This window comes from Cordyceps militaris (assembly GCF_000225605.1).
Source record: "Cordyceps militaris CM01 unplaced genomic scaffold CCM_S00007, whole genome shotgun sequence".
Lineage (NCBI taxonomy): Eukaryota > Fungi > Ascomycota > Sordariomycetes > Hypocreales > Cordycipitaceae > Cordyceps > Cordyceps militaris.
Window position 1 is genome coordinate 1,237,370 of NW_006271975.1, and position 27,980 is coordinate 1,265,349.

The 27,980-nt window shown below is 53.3% G+C and overlaps 6 protein-coding genes across 6 annotated transcripts; 2 read left to right on the forward strand and 4 right to left on the reverse strand.

The window, feature by feature from the left end:
* Window positions 1-150: 150 nt before the first annotated feature.
* Window positions 151-3,549, reverse strand: CCM_08616 (uncharacterized protein; the record flags this gene model as incomplete). Its single annotated transcript, XM_006673753.1, has 3 exons — window positions 151-3,304; window positions 3,356-3,445; window positions 3,497-3,549. The coding sequence occupies 3 exons, from the start codon at window positions 3,547-3,549 to the stop codon at window positions 151-153; spliced, it is 3,297 nt and encodes a 1,098-aa protein (XP_006673816.1).
* A 632-nt stretch (window positions 3,550-4,181) lies between these two features.
* On the forward strand, window positions 4,182-4,820 carry CCM_08617 (Snf7 protein; the record flags this gene model as incomplete). The annotated part of the gene is made up of 1 exon (XM_006673754.1): window positions 4,182-4,820. The coding sequence occupies one exon, from the start codon at window positions 4,182-4,184 to the stop codon at window positions 4,818-4,820; it is 639 nt and encodes a 212-aa protein (XP_006673817.1).
* A 473-nt stretch (window positions 4,821-5,293) lies between these two features.
* CCM_08618 (F-box and WD domain protein) lies at window positions 5,294-8,270 on the reverse strand (the record flags this gene model as incomplete). The annotated part of the gene is made up of 2 exons (XM_006673755.1): window positions 5,294-8,037; window positions 8,099-8,270. The coding sequence occupies 2 exons, from the start codon at window positions 8,268-8,270 to the stop codon at window positions 5,294-5,296; spliced, it is 2,916 nt and encodes a 971-aa protein (XP_006673818.1).
* Window positions 8,271-12,170: 3,900 nt separating this feature from the next.
* Window positions 12,171-15,945, forward strand: CCM_08619 (CDC24 calponin; the record flags this gene model as incomplete). The annotated part of the gene is made up of 4 exons (XM_006673756.1): window positions 12,171-12,318; window positions 12,382-12,725; window positions 12,908-13,477; window positions 13,534-15,945. The coding sequence occupies 4 exons, from the start codon at window positions 12,171-12,173 to the stop codon at window positions 15,943-15,945; spliced, it is 3,474 nt and encodes a 1,157-aa protein (XP_006673819.1).
* A 1,250-nt stretch (window positions 15,946-17,195) lies between these two features.
* Window positions 17,196-17,718, reverse strand: CCM_08620 (37S ribosomal protein Mrp10; the record flags this gene model as incomplete). The annotated part of the gene is made up of 3 exons (XM_006673757.1): window positions 17,196-17,362; window positions 17,424-17,559; window positions 17,701-17,718. 3 exons carry the CDS (start codon window positions 17,716-17,718, stop codon window positions 17,196-17,198), a joined length of 321 nt encoding a protein of 106 aa, XP_006673820.1.
* Window positions 17,719-25,651: 7,933 nt separating this feature from the next.
* CCM_08621 (C2H2 finger domain protein, putative) lies at window positions 25,652-27,564 on the reverse strand (the record flags this gene model as incomplete). The annotated part of the gene is made up of 3 exons (XM_006673758.1): window positions 25,652-26,132; window positions 26,192-27,148; window positions 27,215-27,564. 3 exons carry the CDS (start codon window positions 27,562-27,564, stop codon window positions 25,652-25,654), a joined length of 1,788 nt encoding a protein of 595 aa, XP_006673821.1.
* Between the last annotated feature and the right edge of the window lie 416 nt (window positions 27,565-27,980).

Below are 27,980 nucleotides of genomic sequence, written 5' to 3' on the forward strand. Positions count from 1 at the left end.
TCTCCATGTCGCCAGTCGCTGATGCAAATTTGAAATGAGTATGTACCGCTTTCGTTTACTCCTTTGTGCATGCCTATGTTGTACTATCCCAACGCCGTCCGCTTCTTGCCTCTAGGCAAGGGGATATGCTTCTTTCATTAATTCACGCATTTAAATTCTCATGCGTGATCGTGTCGACCGCTGGGGCTTCGCCGGCGTGCCATTGGACACCATGCCAAAGTGCTCGGCGAGGCGCGCAGTACGCTCCTTGTCCGCCGTCGTCTTGGCGCGCGTCACCGGCTTGGCGATGCCGCTCATCTGCACCGTTTTGGCCGTCGAGGACTTGGCCTTTTTTGGCTTGCCCTCTTCCTTCTGCTGGGCGACCTCTTGGTACATGGCCAAAGGGTTGCTCCAGTTGACGCATTTGCGTGCTTCCGGCTCGGCCGAGGATTCGCGCTCGATAAAGTCGAGCTCCGCTTGCATCCCGTCCAACTTCTTAGCCAGCACCTGGGCAGGGTACTCGGCATTGCCCCTGTTCTTGCGCGTGTTCATGCGCGTCTGGTTCGTCAGGTCCTGCTGCACGCTGCGAACCGCCGCATTCAGCGTAGGCCCGTTGTTCAACCCAATCTTGATAGGAGTGGGGATGGCAGACTTGGCCGATGGCAGGCGTGTCTGGCTTCGCAGTCGCGAGGACCTCCGAGATAGGTTGTCCGACCCAGTCTCGTCCCCTCCATGAACGTTTGCTGCAGAGTCCGTCGCAGCTGGGACATCCAATGTCTCAGTCTGCTCCTCTTTCTCCTCGTTCGCCGTCGGACCCTTGATGAAATTCTTGCCATAGCGTCGAATCTTCTTGGGTGACGCGTTCGAGGTTCTCTTAAGAGGCGACTCGTGCTCGTCGGGCTCTTTCTCGAGCTTGCGCTTGTTCTTACTCGGGCTTTCGGTGTTGGGGCTCTTAGGACCCAGCGGCTGGCGCTTGACCGAAAGGCCGATTGGGGACCCAGACTCTGTAGTGGAAGGACGCTTTGGTCGTGAGCGTCTAATAAACTCCCTCATGTAGTCGCGTCCAGGGCTGTCGTAATCGTGGGATTGGGCAGTGACAGTTTCCACAATCTCTGTTGTGACTGTCAGAGGGCTTTCTGGAATCAACTCCTCTAGCTGCACACTTGCGTCCCCTGCGTTTGAACTTCGGCTGTTAACCGGAGTAAACGACAGGTTCAGCGTGGGGCTAGAGCTTAGCCTCTGTTCCTTGGAAGCAGCAGTAGAGGTGACCGGGCTCGGGCTTTGTGCAATAGCACTAGGCTCGGCATCGGCGACCTCTTGGCGCTCTTCGATTGAAATCAGAGGCGAGTCAACTGAGGGCAGGCTTTCAACGATGCCCAATCCGCCCGTCGGACTGTCCACGATAGGTGACACTGGGGTATCCTGGACGGCTACTTGTTCGAGAACTGCCGGGGCTTCAACTCGCGGGGTCTTCTCTGCTTCTCTGCGAGACTCAATCTCAACAGAGGGCGAGAACAGTTGAAGATCGGCAGGCTCTTCAGAGCCTTCCATTTCGCGGCCGCTTTCGACAATGCTCGCGAGTGATGCGCCCAAAATGGGCGACATGCTGAGCGAGACAGGCTTGGACCCAAAAATATCCGAGTTTTGGCGCATGTCAATACTCAGAACCTCATTCGAGGCTCGTCGCGAGGTATTTCTGTCCAAGCTTCGGCGGGAGTTGCGCAGTTTCGACCATCCAGGTGATGCAGGCTTCATCACTCCAAACGAAGCTGCCATGGTCTGACCAGTCCTCTTGACTGGCGAGAACAGGCCGCCCGATTGAGTGAAAGTCTGCCCGCCCTGGGGCATGAGCTTTGGCGGCGGCAGTGTTTGTCTGCGATTCCGTGACTGGCCGCCCGACGGAGCAAATATCTCGTCGGCCTGAAACACAAGCTTTCGCGGCGACATTGTCTGTCTGCGATTCTGTGTCTTCAGGCAGCCACGGATAAGAGGCTCGCTTTGCCTTCGAGAGCCCTTCTTCAAGCTTGCCAGCGGACGTGGCATCGCTTCGGCATCATTCAACCACGTGACTGAGTTAAAGCCAGGTGATGCAGTGCCAAAGTCGAAGTTGGTCGGCTTTTGCGGCGTAGAAGAGGGCAAGACAACCGGCTTCCTGGCGGGGCTGTCTGGGAATACGGTCGAGACGAAAGCGATGGGGCTTGGCACGGCAGCGACGGTATGCGAGATGCTGTCAAAAATGCGAGGCGACATTGGCTTGCTAGCAACAGGTCGAGACGGTGTCTCCATGACACTGCGCTTCGCTGGCGATGGCTGTCTCGCAAACTGAATTCTATGATGCGCCGGGCAAGGCGTGCCAAAGAGCTTGGTAGGCGAGAATCCCACTGTCGCTGCGCCGCCACGTCGAATACCGGAATAGCGCTGCATGCCCGCAAACGCGGTACCGATAGACATGGCCTTGGGGAATGTTGACGGAGTCTTGAGTATGCCACGCAAGCGCCGAGATCCACCCAACGGGGTTGCGGGGGGAGGCGACGCAGGCTTGATGGGTGACGGCTCAATCCTCGGCGTGGTCGCAGGCAGCAGCTTGACGGCGGGCTCGCTAATGGGTGGCCCCTCGTTCTTGATGGGCGGGCTCTTGTGTCGCGGGCTTCTCTTTGTCGGCGACTTGGCATCAGACATGCAGCGAGGCGGCTCCATGACAGCAGCGGGGGTGACGGGCTCCTGGTTCGGGGTGAAGAGCGCAATAGGCGAGAGCGTGGGACTGGTAGCCTTCGGGCTCGGCAACACGCTGAATTGGCGCGCGGGCACGCGAAATTGAAGCGGCATCTTTGGCAGCTTCAAGATCTCTGTATATGTGCGTAGCTTGTTACCGGCACATGGCGTCGCCCCCACTCGTCGCTTCAGAGGTACGGTCTGAACGTAGTGCCCGGCTCGGCGCTGTCGTGTTTCGGCTCGCGTCGTGGACGTCGGGTAGGTCCTTAGGCAATACACGACATCAGCCTGCGCCATCATCTTGAGTCCAGTCATCTCCAAGCTCGACAAGGGCTTTCCCTCCATCCGCCACTCTTCGTTGGACGGCTCGTACGCATTGAGCCGGCGGGCGACGCGACGCATCGGCATGCCATCCTCCGCGAGAGCGTCAAGCTCTTCAGGTGTCGCAGGCACGGGTATCAACATGTCTGTCGTGTCACAGGGAGTCGGAAAGCCGACGCGCTTCATGATGAGGCCGGAGAAGTTGCGCGCCACGTTGGATGGCCACTCAACGCGTGACCAGGCGCGCAGCTGTGTTCGGTCCCGAGGGCCCTCGAAGTGGTTCGACCATGTTCTTCATCATCCATTAGTATAGTGTGAGAGCTAGCTGCGAGGGCGAACGTACTGAGCTGGACATGTCGAGCTGTTTGTTCTGGTCGAAGGCGCAGGCGCGTCCTCCAACGGGAAGAATGAATCGGGCACGCTATAAGATAGTCTAAATACTGTTAGCTCCAAGTCCTCGGGAGTTAATTGCGTGCAGAAATACCTCTCGATACCAAGGGCCCGGAAGCCACCATGTCGCGGCGCATGTGTATCCATAATGTGAGGGGGGAGCTTCGCGACTCAAGACGCGGTGGGTGTATTCAAGATGTAAGGATATCGTCCCGTGTAGTAAGAAAAGAGGATAATGGAGACTGTGTATCATAAACAAAGCATAACCAGTATCACTAAATGGTTTGGAGCGGGTGTCCAGGAGCGAAAAAAACGGTTGAAGCTTGAGGAGGCAATGCCGTCTTTTATCAACCGCAGACGCGTAGGTTTTGTCTATTCCAGGAAGCAAGGTCGGTGGAGCTATGATTTGTGCTACAGGTTCATTTGTTTACAATCTAGTGAATAGATGTTGCATAAAACTGACGCTAGTCTTGATATGGCTCTATGTTTCATTTGTGCACCCTTGTGCTGCCTTGTGCGCGCTTGTGTTTCGAGCAACGAGCGTGCTGACTCATCCAATATTTGTGCAGGTCTCGGCAACGGTACAGGCCAATTGCCCCTCCATGCAGCGACAAGCGAGTGACCAGCAACGTCATATGTCCAGGCTGCAACATTTGCCATCGCACAATAACAACGCGCAAGAAAACTACTCGAACCCGAAACCGCATTGCCAGCGACCACGACACACAAGCCCCCTTCTCATCTCATCCACCTAAATCACCCACACCGTCTTTCCAGCCATGAATCGTCTGTTCGGCTCCAAGCCCACAGGGCCTAAGCCGACACTCAACGGCGCCATCTCCAACATTGACGCGCGCATCGCCTCGGTCGACACCAAGCTCAAGGCCATCAACGGGGAGCTGTCGGCGTACCAGGAGAAGCTGTCGCGGATGCGCGAGGGCCCCGGGAAGCAGGCCATTAAGCAAAAGGCGCTCAAGGTGCTGCAGAAGCGCAAGGCGTACGAGGCCGAAAAGGACAAGCTCGAGGGCCAGGTGTGGAACATGGAGCAGGCGGCGAGCATGCAGGATAATCTCAAAAACGTCATGACGCAGGTCGACGCCATGAAGACCACCAACAAAGAGCTGCGCAAGCAGTACGGGAAGATTGACATTGACAAGATTGAAAACATGCAGGACGAAATGGCAGACCTGCTCGACATGGGCAACGAGATCCAGGACAGCCTCGCGCGCAGCTACGACATTCCCGACGAGGTCGATGAGGCGGAGCTCGACGCGGAACTCGAGGCGCTTGGCATGGAGCAGGAGCTCGAGCAAGAGATGCATGGTGGCGTCCCAGGCTTCCTCCAAGATGAGGTGCTACCCGAGTTTGTGGACGAGCCACCGCAGGCAGAGGACAAGGTGAAACAGGTCGCCGGTTAATTTGGGCCCATGTTTTTGTTTTCTACGGAGTTCATCTTGTTATGCGTTTTGCGTCTTCTGTACTTGACATCTTAGCGACTCACATCTTGCTTTATTCCCATAACTGCATTTCCATTCGGATGACCAGGAGTCAGGCGCACTTGTAACTGACGATTATAACGATTGTTATTTGGAGCCCAATATCCGATGTAGTTCACATCCAGACGAATACATGACCATTGTCGTCTCACTTTTTATCTACATTTGTATCTTTCTAGGCTATTCGCATGTCGAACAAATGTACAAACGCCGTTCCCTCATGCATTTTCAAATATCATATATCGCGTTGTTGACCGTCGTCTTTGCCCCGTACTTCCTGTCCAATTAAATCTTAAAACGCTTGTCATGATGTGCTTTCCTTGTATCCTATTGCGCCTGATGCCTTATGCTGAAATGAAGTGTCAAAGAAAATATGGGCGCGTGCCGCTCATCGCTCAGTCGACGGTGGCAAAGAAGCGTGAGGCCTCTTGCAGTTCCTGGTCATCATTGCAAAAGTCCCAGCCCACAATGATCTGCGACTGTGTACAGCAAATAATCTTGCGAGCATCAAATTGCAGCTTGAAGACGCGGGCCGGCGCGTTCTCGGCGGGTGTTAGATGCGGGTGGTGGTGATGATGATGGCGATGGTGATGGTGATGCGTTGAGGCGGCAGCCTGTGCCACTTGGAACGGCACGGCTGGTGCTGGGACCGGCGCGTGGACTTGGTTTGCAGTTGAAGCTGAAGCCGCTTGCCCACCTTGCTGGGCCTGTTGTTGCGGCTGCGGTTGCGGTTGCATGGATGATTGCGCCGCGACAGATGATTCAGCAGCCGATGATGGTGCTCCAACTCTCCTACTTGAGCTGCCAGTCGTAGTGCCGCTTGAAGAACCAGCAGTAGCTGCAGCTGATGAGCTTGCTGAAGCGGCAAATGGTTCTCGTCTGGGACGTGGGACACGACCATTCTGGATAGTGGCCAGCGCGTTTGTCACAGCTTGTCGGAGCTGATGTCGCAGGTGTGGCGAGACCTCTCTTTCAATGGTGGACTGCAGATACGTGTGGAACCCAAGCATCCCCGGATAATTGGCCAGAGCATGTTCAAGCGCCGCAACACCTGCGGGAACAACTCGATCGATGTAAGCCATATAGAGACCTGCGATGCGCTGGTTACCAGGATTGGGGTCAGGCGCTTGCTGGGCGAGTTGGGCCACGCCTTGGTGAACGACGGCGGCCGGGGGGTGCAGGGGAAGGTTCGCCTGCGAAGAGTTCACTGCAGCCTGTATCGCTGGAACACTTTTAGCGTGCAGACTTTGAGCGAGCTCCGCTGCTTCTTCTTGTCGTAGGTAGTGAGCAGGTCTCCATACTCCCTCCTTGTCTCTTCGCCAGATAATAATGCTCTGGTCGTACGAACCAGACACGATACGTCCGTATTTGCGGCCACCACCACCGCCAGGGGGCACCTTGGCACCAAATACCTGGATGTCTTCCGGTTTAGAACTGCCAGCGTTGGCGCGTAGACTTCGACGAGCAGCGCGGCGGTCACCCTCGGAACCCAATTCTCCGGCCTCAACCGCCTTCAAATACTCGGCATCTACGAGTCGGGCCTCGGCTTCGTCCTCGATTTTGCTGTATGGTAAGTCGCCAAAGCCGGCTTGGACCGTTCTGACCAGATTGGCATGTCCTCGAAGGGACGCGACTTTGAGACCGGTGGGTGCGTCGAAAATGCAAACTTCATAGTCACTGCTGCCGCTAACAATTCGTCTGTCGTCGAACTCTACACAAGCAATGCCTTTTTCGTGTGCCGGAATTGTTTGCTTGCAAACCTGGTCTGGCCAGTCCCACACTTTGATTTGCCTATCGCCAGAGACGGAGACAACAGTCCTGCCCTTGACTTGAATGGCATTGACCGCAGCGCTATGCCCATCCAGGCGGCCAATCATGGTAAACTCCGGTTTAACAGGCAGCTCTTGCGCAAGGTCAGGTTGGTAGCCGTAGGGTTTTACTGCGATAGCAACTGAGCCAACGGTTTCGTAGCCAAGGTCGCCATAGCGCAACGGCCTTCGGTTGAAGATTTTGATCGTTTTGTCCTTTGATGATGTCACAAGGATCCTCTTGTCAAATCGAACGTTGAGAACTGATTCTCTGTGTGCTCTAGTTATTCTTTGCACCAGCTCTCCAGTCGAGAACTTCCAGATAAAAACGTTAGAGTCGCTACTTCCGGAAACTAGAAGATCCTCTTCTGGGTCTGCATCAAACTGAAGACAGAGCACGGAACCGAGGTGCCCGACGAGCGGTGCCCTGGCAAGGCGGCCAGTCTGAACATCCCAGATCCGCATGGTGCGGTCTCGGCTGCCACTGACGAGGTAGCGTGAGTCGAATTGGATAGTGTAGACGCACTCCTGGTGGCCTTCTTCGGGGTGGTCTGGATGAGGGAACATGAAGGTGGAGAATTTTCCAAGTTCCCAGTTGGACTCTAGACGACGTCGCATGCTGTATAAATACTTCCAATTCAGTCGGTGCTTGGAGCTCGCACAGTCCCATGTCCATAGCTTGGACCGCAGGTGGGCGTTGGAGTCTTGCGACAAAACTGAGGGAGTAGCCGGTCCGGGGCTGCTGTCGGGGGCTTTCCGCTTCGCCCGCGCGTCGGTTGGCGCAAAGCTTCGGTCAACACCCTTCCCCTTGGTGAAGTAATTAGACATGTCGACGTCGCCCAGAGGCGTGATGGCTCGACGACTGGAGGAGAACGAGGTGGCGGGTGACCCAAAGAGGCTCTGCCCCGAAAAGCTATCCTTGGGTATCGGGGTACGCTCGCTGTCCACCATTTCCAAATCTTCATCGTCGTCGCTCATGATGGCGCGGACCTTATTGACAGGGCCATCGGCAGACTGCATTTGGCTAATGGAGTTGTTGATGTTTTCGTTGACCCTCTTTTCCTCTGCCTCTATTTCCTTATACAAGGCTTTCCAGCCCTCAAGGTGGTAAAGGTGCTCCCAGAGCTTCCTGTCCAGAGCCAGGTCGTACCAGGCACGGCAGGTCTGCAGCACATTGACGAGGGAGATGGGATCGAGATAGGATAGGATCTTTAGACATATTTCGGCGGGAAGATGATTGATAAAGTCAATGTAAAGTCTGGGTCGTAAACGTTGGACGATACCAGCGATGGTAGATGTCGGCAGCTCTTGCAGCAAAGCCATGGTGAGTTCTGCTCATGTTAGTAGGCGGGCAAGGTCACGGGTTTAGCCGCACAGCAAATTGCAGCATACCGGCTTTGACAGAGGTGGGAAACATGGAGGCATTTCGTGCTATCCATCCTGCGAGGTCGGAAGGTGATTGGAAACTCGACAGAGAGGCCAGTAGCGCGGAGCCGTCCTGGGGGTTGAGAGGGTCCTCAGAATAGCCTTCGTCCGGCTGATGGACCGGGGAGAATGGATCCATGGCGATTGGCGGACGGTGGACGGTGAACGCGGCGGGATAGATGGAGAAAGATTGGGAAAAGTTGTACGACGAGGGTGAGTTGCACGAGAATGGCTGGATGCCCGACGAAGTGGCGGTCGCCGGTCGCGTGGCGAGGGAGACGAGACAAAACAGCACGAGTCGCGCAGCCGCAGTATCGGGCAGGCTGGCAGCGCGAAGGGACTGGATGGCGGTGATATTTCAGATGGTGAGAATAGGTGCCGCGGGTAATATGGCCCGTGATGGCATCTGCCGTACGGGGCAGTCGGGATCGTTGGGTGGACAGTGTGGATGACGGGTTGATTGTTGTGAGGCTGCCTGGGCAGCGGACGGCTGGCAACTGGGGTAGGTATTATTAGATGCGATTTGGCGGGAAGGTTTCAGCCTTCCATGTTATTAGCAGGCAACCGGCGGGACCCAAACGTCGCTGCCCCCTCGTCTAGCTGCCCAACGCGAGCAAAAATTAGATGTTGTTAAAATACCGGAAATATGTATTATCCCTCATTGGAAGCTCAATCTTTGGAAGCACAGCACACGACATGAGTAGCATATTTTATGCAGGACGATGCATATATCGGTTAAGCCGTGGTCTTTGCTACCTTGCAGTGGGCGGAGGTACCCGCTTGGCTGGCCTAGCGGCTGTCTCTAGCGGGTTCCAGAAGGGACGTTTGAGGGGTGGTGGCGCTGTGGCCATGCCGCCATTCAATCTTAGTAGCGAACCTGGATAATTGCCTAGGTAGGTAGCTATATGATATTTTGATATTTAGAGAAAATCGCCAGACAATACCTCGAGACTGAATTTATGATTGAGACCTTTTATGGTGTTCACAGGAACTGCGTGATTGATATAGTGGGAGGTTTACCTGACACAGTTTGAGCAGCCGAAATGGCCAACAGCCTAGACACGACATCTCACAATGTAAAGTCGACGTCCAACGCAACCAGTAACTAGCCCTTCAAGCTTGCTTTTCCCTCCATTTCCAAAGTGAGATAAGTTCATCTGTATTTCCATGCCTCTCATGCCAAACATAGGCAGCAGCGATTTCTGCCTTTTTTGCCACTTGCTAGGCACAGCGTTAAGTTCACTTTGCCACCGGGTCCATTGTCCTTGCCATCTGAAATCCTACTGCTGGAAAATATTGTTTGTCTCTGGTAGTACTATTGATACAATGTATCATTAGAGTGTAGTTGGTCAAGCATGAACCAGTACGGCGTCATAACTGGGTAGAGGTGCGGAAGTAGCAGTATTGGTAGTAATCTCGAATCATACACTTTCCTGTGTGTTGCACATCTCGACTTCGCAAGGCTAGACCCGTAAAGTCCGATTTAATGGTGAATTGCCCAAGACTGGGATCTTGTGACGCAGCTCACAGGGCGCTTACACTGTCACCATCACCGTCACCATCACATGACTCTGAAAATCGCAAGCCCATCAAACGGAATACAATAAGAGCTCCACAGAGTTATCCGAAGGGTATCATATCCTGTTGTGTTCTTGACGAAGCCTTGGAAATAGATTGAGCTGAAAGTGAGGCAGAAGCCTTTTTCAGGTGAGATGACGGGCCGTTATTGGAGAGGTACTATACGAGATGTTGATTTAGGGTAGTATCAAGGCGTAGCGGTGGCGCGGGGCGCAGAGCATCGGAGGCAAGTAATGAGCTGCGACTCGTCAACCAGGCCAGCTGCACGCGCCGTTGGATCAGCAGCAGCTACCAAACCGTTTCTACTGGGTAGCCGGCGCCGATGCTGAAGAGTCGATGTGCCAATCAGCAGCCTCAGACTGTCCAAATTGGCTGGGCACTGTGCGTGCCGCGACCGGGAGGTGGATGCGCTCGTGGCTCGTGGCTCGTGGCTCGTGGGGAAAAGTCCTTTTTGATAGATCCGTGCATTCTAGCAACGGGAAGTGGCGTCGAGGAAACACGGACCAGCCTCCATCATCGACAAGCGGCGTGGCCTGACTTTTTTCACCCACGTCAGAAAGCTGAACCGTGATTGACTGGCTGGCCGTAAAAGTGACGAGGGTGAGGCTGCTGTGGAGAGGGTCGGTTGATTTTTGCGTAGCTTGACAGACAGTGAGGAGAATGTGAAGGTTCAAACCAGAACCCACATTGTCCGTGCAGAGGCGTATTTGAATCGCATCGCGTTGGCGTCTCACGAACAATTGCAGCAGTACCAACTACCTACCTAGTTATAATAAGCCTGTGCCTATGCGAGTCTGCGCATACCTTGACGTACGTCTTTGAGCTGACACAGAAACGGATAGGTGCCTACCTAGGTAGGTAGGTAGGCAGGCAGGTAAGAGGTAGGTACCTACCTAGTAGGTAGACACGTAATGATATCCCAAGGAAGAGGCTCGAGAAGTCTATTTCCGTCCGAGTCATGAAGAAGCAAGACGGAATTATTTAGCGTTGCGAAGAAAAGAAACAGAAGCAAAAAGTTGAGAAAAGAGGAAGCCATCTATCAAAACTTTTCTTTTTCCCCCCATGAACATGGATGATCCCGTGCAAGCGGTGTAGGCATTTAATCTGGTCAAGCAGTGCAGGGAGTTTGCAGGTGATTTCAGGGCTGGGTTTGGAGAGATATTAACGCGCAGGCAGAACTCGGTACTAATTAATTACGGATAGCTGAGTTGGATTTCTGAAAGTCTTGAATAGCAAAAGGTGGAGAAGACCAGAACGACCCAGTATTAACGAAAAAGCGACCCTAATAACTCGTCAATGCTGCCTGCACTCCAGAGTCAAGTGCCATCCAGTTTTTAGTTAGCGCTCGACGATACCCAACCTGCCCACCCTGCCAAACTGCCAACCTATGGCCTCGCACCACCAAATTCCAACTGGTGTCAAGAGTCGCACCATGAAACCGGCTCGGCTTGGAGGCGGTAGGCGATTGACCTACGGAGGTGAGGACGGACTGTTGTGTTATAGAGTATGTACCTACCCGCCTGGCCATGCCTTGATGCTACCGGGAATTTGTACTCGGTCACCGGTGTACTCCGTATTATTACCATGCACCCCCTTTGCCTCGACCGGGCGGCCATGTGAGCCCAAAACCAACTAGAAAAAGGCAGAATGAACCGGCAGGGCAGAGGGAGAAGCTACTCGTCTCTTCAGCGTACTCTAGTACCTACCTACCTAAATTGTAAGACATGTACATACGTGTTCCTACCAGTCCGTCTGCAAACCCCCGGCTGCCCTGCATGCCCCGCAACGTAGGTAGGTAGGTAGGCTTGCAGCAGTCAGATCCAGATGTTGCGATACATGTATCTGGTGGTGTGGCTGCATCGTGTGATATGTAGCAGTACCGAGCCCTATACCTCTGCCTGGGCGCACATTGATGATACTGGTACATGTAAAAAGGGTGGCAAATAACTGTAACATTTTACATGCACGGAAACTGATAGCCCCAAACTTCGACGACCGATATGACGCCTCTGCCGTGGCCAAGCCCATACATTGCACCAATCTACAGCTTGCCTTTCGCTGGACCCCTTCCCGCCAATCCATCTCCCCCCTCTACATACCAGCCATTGTTTCGTCCCCTCACTCCTGCACGGCGGTACAACCACTGTCCGTCGCTGCGAACCCCCTGGCAGGCCTTTTGTCCGGTTTCGAGAAGCAGAACCGCCGTCATATCATGTTTCGGACGATTTGAGTGCTTGCTTGTTTTGTTTCCTGCTACGCATTTTGCGTGATCCACGTGCCTGCCTGTTTGCGAGCGGTAATGGCAAGTGTGCTGGCGAGATGTACCTCTGTTACCTAGGTAGTATTACTGTACTAATGTACCTGTACGTGAGGGGGCCACAATGTGAACCCAGCTGAGTGGTGCAACTGTTGTAGCCGGTGCAACCTGTGAGCCACCAATACATGCACTAAATGCGCTAAAATGCACCAAATTCCACCTCAACTGGTGCCCCGTAGAAAAGAAAACCCACCAAAAAGAGTCTGGCCGGCTCAGTCCAACGGGCCCTTCCAAGGGGCTAGCCTAGAGCCTAGCCTCCTCAGGCTCCTCTACCACTGTGCCGCTGCGGGCGGTTCAGATTAGGCCCATGCCCTTGATGCCTCCGGAGTCTGCCCCCCTTCGTCCCCCTGTCAAGTCTGGAGACCGCCAATTGCTGGCCCCAAATCGCCTGCACCGCTCCAACATTTCCATCTCATCCTTGACCTCTCTCCTACTCTGCTGGATCACGCTCGGCTTGCATCCTCCGCCGCAACTCCTGTCCGCAGCCCATCCCCTCTGCTCATAGACGCCGAGCTCGTCGACCTCATCTCGCCCTCGTCTCTTGCCGGATTCGCTGTCTTCGCCACCTCGACGCCCGTTGTCAGCACCACGGCATCCCACACACTCACGCAGCACACCCACCCCGCCGGCTGTCTGCGCACACGGCGGTATTCCTCCAGCACACACGTCGTTCCCTCTGCCATTTTCCATAAAGCCACGGTCCGGCGCCCTAGATTTTCGCCCTCTCCTGCCGCCTCTGTCGCGATAACTTGCTTCCCCCCATACCGACCAAACCCACCCACCACAAGGCCGCCCGCCCGCAAGGCTTCGTCCCGCTTCCAACGTCTGCCCGACGTCTTCGCAACGTGCTCCTCCAGCACGCCCCGCGGATGGGCTCATAGGACATGGCGCACGCTATTTTGATGAGAACCAACACAGCTCCGGCCCTGCAAACCACAAACGGCGTCGGAAGCCTGACCAAGATGAATAGCGCTCCTCGAAGCAGCCACCTTTCCAGTGCCACCACCTACAATGGCTCGTCTGCCTCCCTCAGCTCCCTCAGCAGCAACGCAACTGTTGTCCCCCAGAATGGTGGCCCCGTCATCGCTACCTCAAATATCATAAATCAAAAGGCCGATGCCTCTCGCTCCCTCTACCAGATCTGCGTCTCCCTCAAACAGCGCCTATCCCAGGTCCCCGACTTCCAGCCCTATCTCGACCAGCTGGATCCCGCCGACCCTGTTGATTCGCTATGGAACCTGTTCCGCTCAGGTCACCCTCTCCTCGTCATCTACAACTGTCTGCAGGGTGAGCCACTCAAGGTCGAGGACCCCAATGCCTCCGAGGCCAAGAAATCAAAAATTGCCATTTTCAAATTCGTCCAAGCCTGCCTTAGGGAGCTGCAATTGCCTCCTGCTGATACCTTTGTCATTACGGATTTAATGGGAAATGACACGAGTGGCTTTGTCAAGGTTCGTGCCCCTCGATCGTCCCTCTCACCTCTGCTAACCTCTCTTCTCCATCCCAGGTAACGCAAGTGGTCAACTATGTACTCGACATCGCCGAGCAAAATGGACACCTGCTGCCACCGCAGTTCTTGCCCGAACCAGACTCGGGGTTGCCACCCCCGGGCACTATGAGCTACAGAGACCACATTGTCAAGGAACTTGTTGACACTGAGCGCAAATATGTCCAAGATTTGGAGAACTTGCATGACCTCAAGAAGAGACTAGAGCAGAAAGGCGACGTCCCTGGCGATATTGTCCACCAAATATTTCTCAACATCAACGCCATTCTCGACTTCCAACGCAGATTCCTCATTCGTGTTGAGACGACCAATTCAGTCCACAAGGACGATCAGCGATGGGGCGCACCGTTCTGCTTCTACGAAAGCGCCTTCGACATTTACCAACCCTTCATCGCCAATCAGCGCAAAGCCGCTCAAATCGCCAACCTGGTCTTCGACAAGATACAACTATCAGAACACCCAGTCGCGACCGATTTCAACACGTTGGACGGCTTCCTGCTCAAGCCCATGCAACGCCTTGTCAAGTACCCTCTGCTTCTCAAGGATCTCAATAAAAAGACGGACGACGAAGAGATCAAGGAAGACCTGCAAACAGGCTGCGAGGCCGCCGAGCGAGTACTTCACAAGGCTAACGATGCTGTTCACCGCGACCTGCTGGACGAAGCCCTCGATGAGCTCATCGTCAGAGTAGACGACTGGAAATCACATAGAGTGGAACAATTTGGTTGCCTACTACTACACGGAATATATGGCGTCATCACAGGCAAGACCGAGCAAGAGAAGGACTATGAGATCTATCTGTTTGAAAACATCTTGCTCTGCTGCAAAGAGGCCTCGGGTAGTAAGACCAAGGAGAAAAAGGACAAGACGCGTTCTCAGGGTCCTAAACTCAAGAACAAGAACGCCAAGCTGCAGCTGAAGGGCAGAATTTTCATGACTAACGTGACAGATATCGTGTCTCTTTCTAAGCCGGGCTCTCACTCTGTTCAAATATGGTGGAAGGGCGACCCTGGCGTGGAAAACTTTACCATCAAGTTTGTGCACGAGGAAATGATGAAGACGTGGGCTATCGGCCTCGAGACACAGCGGAAGAGGAATGCACCACGCATGTCAGTGAGCAACGAGACTGCGCACCAAGACTTCGCTTGGACACGAGACCACAATCTCGAGAACCCTTACCTCCACCAGGACGAAGACGAAGACGACGAATACGGCCCTACACACTTCCCAGCCCCACCAGGCGCAGCATTGCCTCGCATATCCTCGAGCTCCAGCGTTCGTCAAAGATCCATGACTGGGGAGAGTACGCAGTCTCTGGCATCCATTGCTCGAGCACCGCCGCCTAGATTTCCGCTTCCATTCCCCCCCGCGCCCCTAAGCCTGCAAACGGGAAGCAACGGCGCGCCATCGCCCGGAGCCCGAGGCGGCGACTCCTACTTTTCACCTGTTGCCGACTCGCCAGTTTCCTCTCGCGCCAGCACCACAAGCGGCGTCTTTCCAGGCCCCCCCTATCAATTTCCTAATAAGAATGGCGGCTCCTCCGGCTCTAGTTGGGACGAGAATGCCCGATACACAGCGCCTGCGATGCCTCGTGCCCCGTCTCGCGATGGCCCCCCCTCGTCTTACAACAAGCCTCCCCGCGGCCCGTCACTGCCAGTGATGGCATCCAATTCTAGCTCGGCACAGCAGCAGCGCAGCCGCTCGTATAGCACCCCCGATGCTGGCATTCCTGGCCTTCCGCGACAACGGCAACCAAGCCAGGGGAACATCCCAGCAGTGCCTGGTATCCCTCAACACCTGCACGACAGCCATATTGCGCGATCCCAAAACGGTTCTCCGCGAAACGAGCTACCCATTCGAACGAATAGCAACAGTCCTGGGGCCGCTCGACAGCCCCTGCACAAGCATTCCGGTAGTCTTGGTGGCACCATGTCACACTTCCCTGCCCAGCCAATATACCCACGCCAAAACACACCAAGCAGCCAGGGTTCGGCGATCCTCCGCGTCGATCCCGCAGCCGGCAATTCGCGAAATCCATCCCCTGCCCTACCGAGCGCACCACTCGGCCTGTCCTCTGGTGAATACTACTCTAGCGATATGCCCTTACCCACGCAGCTCAAGGTCCGCGTCAACTGTGACAGCGGCAACTACATTACGCTCGTCGTGGCATTTAATATTAGCTACCAGTCATTGATCGACCGCATCGACGCCAAGCTCGCGCGCTTCATGAATAGCAGCATCAGCAAGGGGATTCTGAAGCTCCGCTACCGCGACGAGGACGGCGACTTTGTCACCATTGAGAGCGACGATGACATTCAGATCGCCTTTATGGAGTGGCGGGAAGGCGTGCGCAACATGTACTCTGGTGGTGTGGGTGAGATTGAGCTGTTCTGCGTGGGTGACGCTTCTTAGAATGGGCAATGCATGTCCGTCTTTTCCGCATTAGTCCAAACGCGAGCGATTCTTTCCCTATACAATAAGCACGCATCTATTCTTGACGATCAACAGCGCTCGCACCGGGCTTCTTATACCGCTCTCCTCGCTGGGCCGATTTTCACTTAAAACACAACAACCTTCCTTTTGACATTTCCCATTTTCTGGTCCCGATTTTACACATTTCTCGGGGCCTCTGGCATTTACAGTCTTATCTTATACACCACCTTCGTTTGGTTCATTTGTTTTTTGTGTTTTTGGGTTTGCTTTTCGGCGCAGGCGATCACAAATATTCTTAGGCGCGGGTATGGAGATGAGTGCATTCAGCATGTTCTGTTGTTTTGGACCATTTCTTTGTTTTTCTTGCCTTTTCTTCTCCGTTCCTCGGAAGTTGCATCGTTTTCCTTTTTTTTTGGGTTCATTTTATACTTTTTTCCATACTTGTCGCCGCCACAGTCTGCGTGTTTGCTCGCACAAGCAAAGGAGGAGGGAGGAAAAACGAGACACATTATATATCTAGAGATTGGTGTGTTTTATACTGGTTGTCGAGGCTGTAGGGAGGAAGGGAGAGAGGCGTGGCTTCTACATTCAACAACGCTGGATAGACTGTCTTTTGTTCTTCTCTTCTCTTTTTTTTTTCTTGACGCAGCTAGATTTTTTGGTTGAATACCGCTGGTGGGCCTGAAATGTCGTGGCAGCTTTGGCATGGATTGAGGGGAAGCTGAATTGAACACACTACACTAAACTCACACGTTCGTCTGTACACTGTGAAACCCAAAATCCTGCTAGAATGTAGCGAGCTTGTGATGAAGTCAAGGTCAAGGTGTAGATGTTTGTATTGTACATCGGTTTCTACATAATGAAGCGCTGTAAAGGCTTGCTATGAGCCAGTTCCATTCCGCAATGAATATTGTACATGGTACCGCTCGCAGGTACCGTTTTCTATTTCCAACAAACAAAAAAACGCCGATATCTTTCGTATTCCGTCGAGTCAAGCAAGCGCAGAGACCTCCGGACTCCTCTCTTGTCGTGTTTCGTTTGCCCAAAAATTGACAGAGCGTCCTTGTTGATTTCCATCTCCGTTCCAATGGCGCTTGAACACAATCGTTTGCTTTCGAGGGTTGTCTTGTTCCGCCCGGTACCCTCGGCTTCATGTCGCGCCGAGCTTCGTTGGACCCCGCCGAAAAAAAAAAGGACTCACTTTGCCCTTGTCGATTGTGATTATTCTTCTACGTCGGCTTCCCGTTGTAGGTGATGTGTTTGCCTAGACGGCCCATGTGGTGGTTGATGGTGTTGGCTGGCGCGGGCTGCGGCTTGGGCCCGTCCATGCACTGTCGCAGCTGCGTCTCGATGGCGGCGCACCCGGCGGCGTTGTATCCCGCCGATGCCCAGCAGGCTGTTTTTTATTCTCTTGTCAATAAGAATCGCAAAAGGGGGGTGGAGACGGAGGGACGTACCGAGCACGCTCGACATGACGATGGTGCAGGGGTTCTTGGGGTTGCGCTTCGGGTTCTTGACGCGCAGAACCTCGAGGGGAGGTAGGCGGATGGGCTTGGGCGGCATGATGGGCGGTGAACCTGACGAATGTGTCGTCTGCGCGGGGGAAATAGTTGTCGCAATTGAGCAAAGGGACTGAAATTGTAGCTTCGTCCACCTGTTGCAGGTAGCTCGTTGGATATCGTAAATTTGAGATCACGTGTTTCATCACGTGCACAGTTGAGCAAGGTCACTTACACGGACAAACAGTTGCATTTTTGCAAATGAAAATATGGGTTTTAGTGTCTCTTTTGGCTTGCTTTTTTAACTTGAAATGTCCGCGGGGTTCTGTTCGCAAGCTTATGACTGTGGTCTACGGCACTGAGGTCGACCCGTGTCACCATGTTTATACCAAAGGAGCTGTGGAAGTCCTACTTCCAATCCTATACAAGACGGAACAATTCAAGGCCAAGATCACTGCTAAAGCAGAGTTATTTGCTAGCGAAGGCCTTAGTATACTTTATATTACGGATAAGGTGGTAAAATACTCACCCGAGGAAGCCTATGATCATCAAAAATGTGAATCTCGCCTGCATTTCCTCGGCCTGGCCGGGCTGTACGACCCTCTACGCCTAGAAACTGCCAGCGCTGTGATGCAGTGCCGTGAAGCCGGCATTTCCGTGCACATTCTTACAGGCGACCATATCCAAACTGCAACTACCATCGGTGATCCTCTCTCAGCAAGTATCGACTTACGGGCAATATCTGCGTTGACTTGGTATTAGTGGGTGAAACCGACGAGATAGGATGTCCGCTGAACTTGTTTCAATACCTTACTTGTGGAAAGGGATTTTTTATCATTTAGTTAAAAGAAGAAAGTCGAGCTTGAAATCCATGCTGAATAGTAGAGATTAGGTATGATGACATGTCCGATGTGCGGTACGCCGGTGTTGGTCAACCGTTCCGGCCTGCGAAAGCCTTCCTAGCGCGCCTTGCACTTCCGCCTTTCACGGCTTCCTCTTCTTCGTCTGATCGGCCGCCTGCCGCGGGCGGGATTACCACAGCTCACAAATAATCACGAGAAGTACGGCAAAGCCCGGAATGAAGCAGGAGCTGCTCTGGTGGATTTGACACTTGCACGGCCCGATTCCGTGTACTGGCTGGGAAAATATACTCGCTAATACGTAGGATTAGTTCAAATGAAGGATTTAGCGCAGTTTAAGAATTGTTGCAATATTTGTATTTGAGCTTTTAGTCTTGCAACGCCAAGCAACGATAACGTCCGTTGCGATCTGCCATGATGTTGTCGCCCACAGCCGCAGCCTTGCCAGTATCGTCGCCAGCTTCATTAAGGGCAATCAAATATATTTATGGCGCTCTTTCCTATATAATTCATGAATAAGCTTAAAAGCTTAGGTTCCATCCCGAACCATCGTTCTCGGTGGTGGTGGAGAAAGGCAACTGTAGGAGGCGCTGCTCCGATATAGGGACTTCGGCGGTAACCAGCAGGTGCAAAGCCTGCGCAATGTATCAGTCCATTCTATCTTCTGTCTTGATCATCAAAAGTTTTGCGTCTTATTGTTAACCAACAAGTCTTGCTCTCATTTTCTTTTTATCAGGCCTGCCTTCTTCAAACATGTCCTGGCGGCCTCGCCAAGCTCACGCGCCAGAAAGCTGACTGCCAAGAACTCTGTTGGTGGTTGACCCGAAGCAGTGCAAAGAGACTACAGCAGATGGAAGCTGTCGACGACCTGAGGGTGTCTTAAAATGGGACGTAGGCGTCCAGCCTCTGGATATTGTAGCGTAGAAGTGCTGGCATGTGTTCAACGCGCCGGACTGGCTTTGGAGAAGACTTACGCAGAGGAGTTTGTAATTGGCAGGGCGTGTGATATTACATCGACGGAGATTTTGGCATCTAATAAAACAATTCCACTACCGAGAGTCACCAAGAACCAAGAATTGATGCCACGAGGAAGCGGGGGACATGTTCCATGTACCTCGGCAGTTTGTACGAACGGAGAACTTCCAGGCGCGACTACCACGTCCTTTCCCACGATCCAAAACTAGATGGTCATTTTATATTTGCTGCAAAATATCTTGAAGTAGACCCCATAAAGCAATCCTGACGTTCAGCCCCTCTGATCCTGAGCCCGGCTCTGTTCTGGTCGGCACGGCCGATGAAGGCATCCCACCGTCACTATCAATCAGGGGTCTAGGTGTAACGATATCTACAGCACGACCAGCAAGAGGCTCACTAATGCGTTCCTGTTTCGAGTACGACCCGAGCCAGAAGTGACCCGTACACACGGGACCTTTTGGGCTGGCTTGATATGATCCTGCGGTCGGTGCTCAGGAGGCACTGCAGATGGCGAGGCAGTTGTTGCTGCCTCGCTATTCTATTTGTATGAAGAAATAGAAGAATAGAAGAATAGAAGAATTGATACTCTGCTGCGTATAGTACCAACTCTTTTGAAGACGCGCTGAGAAGAGAGCTTGACGAGGGCATTAGGTCATGATGGCAGAGAGGTACCAGGCGTCGCCAAAGTTAGTCGTGGTGCTGGCGCGCAGTCGGGGGAGGTTATACAAGTTACCCTAGATCTATCCATGACTTAGAACATCTCACAAGAAGAGAACCATTATTTACAGCTTAGTTATACGTACCTGACATTGGGCAATATAGCCAGTCGCTCCTCGTGTCACAGTAGTCAAGGGAAGAATTATACACTCACAATTGATTGAGATCTCCAGAAGCTACATGGTTACAATATCGCAACAGTCAGCTCATAGAAATACGATGAGACGACTTATCGGCTACCGGCAGATCGTTTGCTCAACGACCAACAACGTAGCGCGTAGGTGATGCTGAAATCGCAAGGCCATCAACAGGTCAGGTGGCCCACGCTCGTGGATTCAAGAGTCCAAATTTTCCTTGCTTGTCCCTGCAGAGACTCAGAGGGGGGTGGTGTGTCCAGGAGTACTGGCTGCCTGTATCGAATAGCGCCGTCCCTAGGCAAGCCTCCCGAAGACCCTTAATAAACGAGCCACGGGATGAGAAGCCTGAATGAACGAGGCGGAGAACACACGGTGGATTGTCCGAGGACAGAAATGGCCGAGAGGCCGTCATGGGCCACAAAGTGAAATATTGCCTCGCACAGACTCTCTTGCAGGGCGAAGCGGTAATACTTGATACTAAATTATTACGGTAGTGAGTATGCTGTCTTGTGGACGATTGTTCTTTGTAATATCGTGTAGCTTTGTAAAGACGCACGCACACGGACAAGAAGGGCCAGGACGGCGGCAACATTAGGGCCAGCTACGAGAGGGTAGTATGAGTCCGAAAATTCTCAATTTCTGCAATGATAGTGCGCCACTAGGGGCATGAGTAAGATGGCGAGCCGTGACCATCAGTTGCGGTGTGACGGTACGATGCACCACAGATTTATCAGTAAGTATCACACTTGTTCTTGACCAACCACGATGAAGGATATTACCACGACGGAAATGCGGAAAACCTGTCGTAAAACTTTCCTACAGGCTCGGGCTTGGCCGCCCAACAAAGAGGGCTGAAGAGAGAAAGTGAGGCTGGCAATCGCTCCCTCGGGAAGCAAGGCATCGATTTCTCGCCTTTTCCAGAAATAAATCTTCTTGTCCAGCTTCGTGAGCAGAATGAATAGGAGGGGGGGTGTGTTGGTACGGATGGTGTGCAGCCTTGCAAGGCATCACTGCTCATGCCACCGAAGGATTTCATGTTCCCACTCGGCCGAAGCCACCGCACCACCCATTCAAAGCTTGGTGTGCTAGCAAGTCACTAACGTTAGCTCCCACTGTTAGTTTGACATGTAAAGGGTTCTGGAAGGGTCCTCAGGGGAGTCCTCCGAGGACGGATGTAAGACAGTGGAATCCCGAACGCTGACAGCCCGTCTAGCACCATGAGGGGCGACAATTACAAGATCTTGGACTTGTCAGTAAATATTGGCATCAGCCCATTCCCAGTTCCGTAAAAGAGTATACGATGCGACTAGAAAGCTTTGTGTTGCACAACTAACGGTAACACTCACAGTCTTAGAGCCGGGCGCGCTGCGGTACGGTAGATAAAAAGGCGCATGAGAGACGAATAATGTTCAACGGATTGCAACCCTTTACAAATGTCCCATCGGGGTTGCCTCAGAAGAAATGACGCCATCTGCAAGAGCACTTGTTCATCCAATCCCGGCAAGTGTCAACTGCCGACTTGTCAGCACACTTGCATTCCTTGCGGCCAGGTCTTCATCTTGGGCAGCAGTACTTGCTCAACCTGTCACATCTTCGATGGGCTGTGGTAAGATTTCATCAGGCCCGAAAAAGAAGGCCCTGCCTCGTGCTCCCTTTCAGGGAGCGAGAGTTTGGCAACGCCCCAGCGCCACGCAGCCCAAAAGGCGGCAGTGCAGGCAAGGCTGGGAGAAGCCACGCGAGAAGGCGTTTGCTCTTTTCTTGGCTTCCTGTCTTTCCCTTGTCGAAAGATTTTCCGGGCCAGGCGATGTATGTATTGGGCAACGGGATTCATGTAAGCCGTGAAGAAGAGAAGAAGCCGACGCCTACACGAGAAGAACCCCAGCACAGCCTGTCGTTTCCAAAACGTGTCTATTTCTCAAATCCACCAGAAGACTAGAATTTATGGATCGATACATGGGCACCAACCGTCCTTGTTTTCTTTACGTCGTTGCTGCAAACTGGCATCATCCCTACACCACCAAATCGTAATCGGCGGATGTGATAGACAACACCCTGCCCAAAGCTTACCGGCAACGCAGCGGGAAAAAACACAATGCTTGACAAGATCTGCGTGCTGAACAATGCGACGCTGCTCCGCCAGGTGCAGGGTGGCGCATGTGGACAATGAAATAGGGTGCTGACAGGCCCTTCCATTCTCCTCTCTGACGATGTGTGAGGGTGTCTGGGTCCCCTCCGTTCCTCTCGGCCTTTTCTCTTTCGGGCTAAGCAGCGAGGGCCGCCAATGCATCCTATTTAGGGAAACAACTGAGAGGAAAGACTCTTCATAGAAGAAGAAAAAAGACCTGTCGTCTTTGTCGAATAAAGCTCTCTCTGTAGGCTTGGTGAACGATTCGTCGCAACCCAACCCCCAAAATTCATAGACATGCCGCAACTCCCCCTCCTTTGGGATTGATCGTTTCTGCACCATAGGTCCTCGCTCAGAGATGCACCGACGGAGCCGAGTGGGTTGGGTGTTTGCAGCGTCTTTTGGGCTGCACGACGGAACCCTCCAGTTCACAACTGCGGTCGTTGGTTCCTTCGGGATTGTGGGGGCTAGCTCAGATTTCTTTGCAACGTTCCCCAAGGGTCGGACTTGAATTGACGGGGTTGGGAGACCAAAGGCGTGCCGGCCGAAACGGCAGTTGCTGACAAGCTCTTTTCCCGCCACGGCTTGTGTGTCCGGCTTCTGTCCAGAAAGAGGATCGGCAGGCGTTTCTCTGCCTTACAAGCCTTACAAGGCAGTGCCAAGGAAGTTTTCTTCTTCTCTTTCTTGTCCACTTTGCGTTGCCATATTGAGAATAAAGGCGAGCGGTTGGCCAGTGACAGCTGAGAGAGCTGAAGCCATGATGAAAGCTGACGAGCTTTTTCAGCTTGTAAGAAAAAAAAAACTTGGTACATGTAAAAAACATAGTGGTAAAAGCCATCCTGGCGGGAAAACGTCATCTGGCAACTTTCCGTCTTACAAGATGTCTGTAACGCGGTCTACGTTTATCCGGTTGCTCCAGCCAGCTACTGCGTTTAGACCCTTTTGTCCATGACTTTTGGGCTTCAAAGCGCTCGCAACTCCGCAAAGTGGTCTAGGTTCGTCCCATTGATGACCAAGGATCCGCATTTTTCAGCCCCAACGGACGGTTTCTGGAGAAAAGACTTTGCCGGCCGAGGGCGACACACCCATGACAGGGACAAGCAGTGGTTGATCATTATGGTGTTGGATGCCGTGTTTTGAAAAGGGCATTGGACGAAGCTTGGCCTGGGGGTATTATTTTTGGCGGTGATGAGCTGTGCTAGCGCGTGGATGAAGATTCGAATGAAAATGGCAGCGTGAAACCTTGGAGGCGATTCCCTAGGCGAAACCGTCCAGCTAAACAAGAGCGAGGTCCGTCATGTCAGAACTGCAACGACCCGCGGCTGATGATGATCCACCAACGAGGATTTGCGCCTTGGGATCGTCAGTTCTTGTTTCGTCCCTGCCCTATGAGAAGGCTAGCTAGCCAATGGGTCTAGTTTCGGGAACTGGGAAGAAACAGGAGCAAAGATGGCGCCGCCGGACGCACTAGTTTTGGCCCTCCGGCGTCAACGGAAACTCCATGGCTTCTCGCACTAATAACAAGCTTCTCTGTCTCGGGGAGTGGGGGGGTTTTTGCCTTGTCAGAGATAGAGAGAGGAAAAATTAGACAGAGTGAAGTCTGATGGACGAGAAGATTACTTTGTGTCGCGTCATGTGCTCGTTTGATGAAACATGGCTGGCTGGGCCAAGTCGAGCCACACAGTCGGAACCAACCAAGTTGCACGCTGTAACTGGTATAATAGCTTTGTGTTGGGAAATCTCTATCCGTGATACAGGGGAGACTGTCGAAAGATGATCAGTCGATGGCTTTCGACAGAAAAGGGCGGGCGGCCTGCATGTCCCTTCTTGGACGCGGCATTTGCCGAGCAGACAAGTAAGAGAGGGGGTGGGGGGGTCGCTGGAGAAAATAAATAAGGAAATACGCGTAATCCAGTCCGGTCAAGCGCTGGGCTTTTCAAAGCAAAGAGCTTTTAGTTCCTCCGTAGATCCCGTCCATCTAGTCGTCGTACTGTCCACCCTTTCTGAGCATTTTCCTGCCTTGCCCAGAACAAGAAATAAGCTCAGCCCTAGGGCAAGGCGCGCCGTGTTTTGTCGTGCGTTCTCGTCGTCCTCGTCGTCGTGCATATGTTGTTGTTGTTGTTGTTGTGTGTGCGTAATGATGATCCGTGCCAACAGACGGGCGGCGGTCATGGAAGAAGAATGAGTGTGATTCCTGTCGGGCCGGGACGAATCAAATTGCTGAAATTATAAACATTTTTAGTCTTTGTTTCTAGACCTTTTTTCTAAAACCTTTTTTTAAAACCTTCTTTTTTTGCACGCGGCGTTACTTCCGAGCTAATACCATGTACATGAGACCAGCGGAAAATACTACGCTTTTGTCACGCCTGAGTTTTTCCGTATTCCGATGACTATGTAGTTGGTATTTTGATATAGTACATCTACCCAGAAAACAAACTTGCGTCACGGATATAGCATCCCTGTGTGCGCTTTGGTCGCCTCCTGGCCCGGGGCTATACCAAAAGACGGGTTAAGTCCGTTTTCTGATAGAGATGCCGTCCCTGGTTGCATTGCGTAAATACAAGTACACCCCTTCATACCGCCAAGAAAAGGACGATCCAGTTTGCAGTAACGTGTGCTGGTAGCCTGCATGATTCTGGAATCATGGCAAGGCTTGCGGCTTGGTGCTGCTCGTAGGGCTGAGATAGGGCACGAGAAGGGCTTTCCGCCTGTCAGATCGCATCAGTATTGAGCTTATATGTACTCCGGACAAGGTCTCACCTAGCCCTCCAGTATCTATCTATCCTTCTCCAGCAGCTATCCTTTCGAGGCATCCTCTTGCGAACACAGCCCAGCCACTTTATCGAGACTGCTGCTAGTCCCAGAAGCGGCGAGCCTGGCGGTGCTTGGCAATGGCGTGACCTTGTTTCTATTGGACAGCCTGGATAGCCCATGCTTTGCTACATCTTGCGTCACAACACGGAAACGGTGATAGAATAGTAAGTGCAAAACAAGACTGCCAGGAGGCTGTCTGTCTGTATTTGGTGCTTTTCCGGCTCCGCAACACCAGCCGATCTAATAGTAAATAGTAAATGAGGATGCAACTATTCACGTGGGTATCCAGATGCTTCCATCAGGGTTTTTACTGTGGTATCCTACCACCTCGCCCTTTTCAAGCCAATTTGCCCCCAAACGACCAAAAAAAAGTACATGTTCCGAATATCATTGCCTAGTATATAATCACAAAAACGCCGTTGAATGACTTGGATCAACTCTGCCCGTTCAAAGATGCGTCGTAAAATTCGTTGCAAAGGAGCGCAATATGTGCAGGGCGCTCTTTGCCTTGCTTTGTTGTCGTTGTTGTCGTCGTTGGACCCTATCAAGTCCGATTGTCTAGTTTCGATTGCCAGGCTGCACAGGTTCCTCGTCCATGAGGCAGGCATTCTCAAGCATGTTTGTCCATTTGCCGCTGGTGCCTGCGTGGCTATGCTTGAGATGCTGGCGGAAGTGGTCGGCACGGTAGAACTTCTTGGAAGAGTTGCATTCCCTAAACTTGTGAATCTCCTGCAAGTGGCGGATGCGTTCGTCCCAGTCCTGGTCAGTAGGGCGCTTTGGGACGACGCCACCGCTAAGAGCACCAGTGCCAGGCGCAACGCCTGTGCGAGGAAACTCGTCGCCGCAGTAGCCGCAGACGTCAGCCTCTCCAGGCCGGTTAGTCGACTCATGGAAGGCTCGGTCATAGCCTGACAGGGCAGAGCAAGACCAGCTGTGGCGTCGCACATGGAGCGAGTTCTGGTGGCGCTCAGCCTCGTTCTTATTCTTAAAGCGGTTGCCGCAGTAGTTGCATTCATATTGCTTCTCAGCTTCGTGAGCACTGTCAAGGAGAGAGTCAGCTCGCTCATTTATTCCGCGTGATAAGGGCAGATGACTTACGCTAAATCTTCGGCCGAGTCAAACTTTTTGGGCTTCTTGGGGCAGCACTCGCACATGTAAAAACCCTGCAGCTTCGTGATGGCGGCCTTGCCAGGTTCAACAACCTTGCGAGGACTACTGCCAGACGGCGCCCTACCATGGGTAGGGACACGGGAAATGGAGCTGCGGGGACTGGGGTTGAGCGACGACGCAGTGTATGGTGAGGTTGAGCTAGCGGGCGAGACACCACTGGAGGAGATGCCACCTGGCGACCGGTGGCTAAAGGTAGTCCCATTCTGTGGAGAAGGGATGGAGAGCGTAGACAGGTACGAGTTGGTTCGAGAGGTAGCAGTGGTCGACGTTGCTACGAGTGAAGATCCCTGGGGGATCGTAGCGAGTCGAGGAGTCGGCGATGAACGAACGGCACCTTCCCGACGGCGCATGGTTTCAGCCAAACCGACATGGTCATGGGCACCATACTCATCGGGAGGGTTAGGGGCTCTGCGCTTCTGGCCAGCTGCGGAGTGCGACTCGTCAATGTACAGACGCTTTAAAGAACTGGTTTCTTCCATCTCCATATCGTCAAGAGTATGGTGGTCGTAGGCTCCATGTACAGAGTTGGTATCGTCGCCAGTGTTGCGGCGTGAGCGGTTGCGTGGCGAAGGGTAGTCGAGTTCGGAACCGTCCTTGAGCGATCGGTCGTAATGGCGATAATTGGACAAGGACGACTCACGCGATTCTGAAAGGCTACGCTCGCGGCTATGGATGGGAAGCTGGACGGCGAGGCTAGCGGGAGGGGCGAGGCGAGCCTCTCTGTGAGATATATCGCTGACCATGGAGCGGGCCGGCGGTCGATCCAACGGTCGCAAGCAATCAAGCTTAGCCTTCATGCTGTCGCAGTGGCTGTCGGCGGCAGACTTAAAACTGAAATTGTTATGTTGCAGGGCGACAAATTCAGTAGGAAAGGACTCGCGAGACCTGGTTAAGGTTAGTTAGTACAATGGTCGAGGTGGAGGCAGCAGTTGCTCTGTATCAGAGGCATACCGGTCCGTAGATGCATAGCTGGCATACCCTTCGTCACCAGTGGTGCTGCCCGTGTCTCGGCGCTTGAGGCTGGGTCGTTGGTCGGCATAAAGTGAATTGAAGCTGCTATAGTTGCTGGCGTAGCCTCGGCGTTCTCTCTTGATATCGTCAGGACGGCGGTGCGGCTCAGTAAAAGGCTCGGGGGGCGGGGGCAGAGGCGGAGGGGCATAATGGCGATGCTCAATGCCGGGAATAGGGATGGCACCGGTTTGGCCAAGGCGCATATCGTGTGAGGAGAAGCGATCTCCGGCGTGGATTTTGATGCTTGGTAAAGGAGGCGCACGCTCGCGGTACGAAGGAGGACATGCCATTGCGGCGTTGTCTTGTTCACTTGGAGAAGGAGGGTCGGGCTGTGGCGCTGCCAGGATGGGCAAGTGAAGGCGAGCGAAGCCGGGAGTTATGTAGCAGATTGATTACGACGTAGGTGCAAGCGGCATAGAGTAGACGGAACTGTCGGGCGGACCGTCCGGGTGACTTGACTTGGACGAATTGCGTTTTAAAATAGCAGAGGCGCTGGCGAGGATGATGAGGCGTAGATTGTAAGAAGCCGGCACGATGGCAGTGCAAAGTTGTCGCGCCGAGGCGGCGGTGGTTGTCTGCGTGTGGAGAGGCGAGGTGATGACGACGACTTTTTTCGACCCGGAAGCGCGGGAGGACCGGCGAGGAGACGCGATGAAGGTGCCTTGGGGGGCCGGAACTGCAGAATCAACAGTAGTAGAAAAAGAGG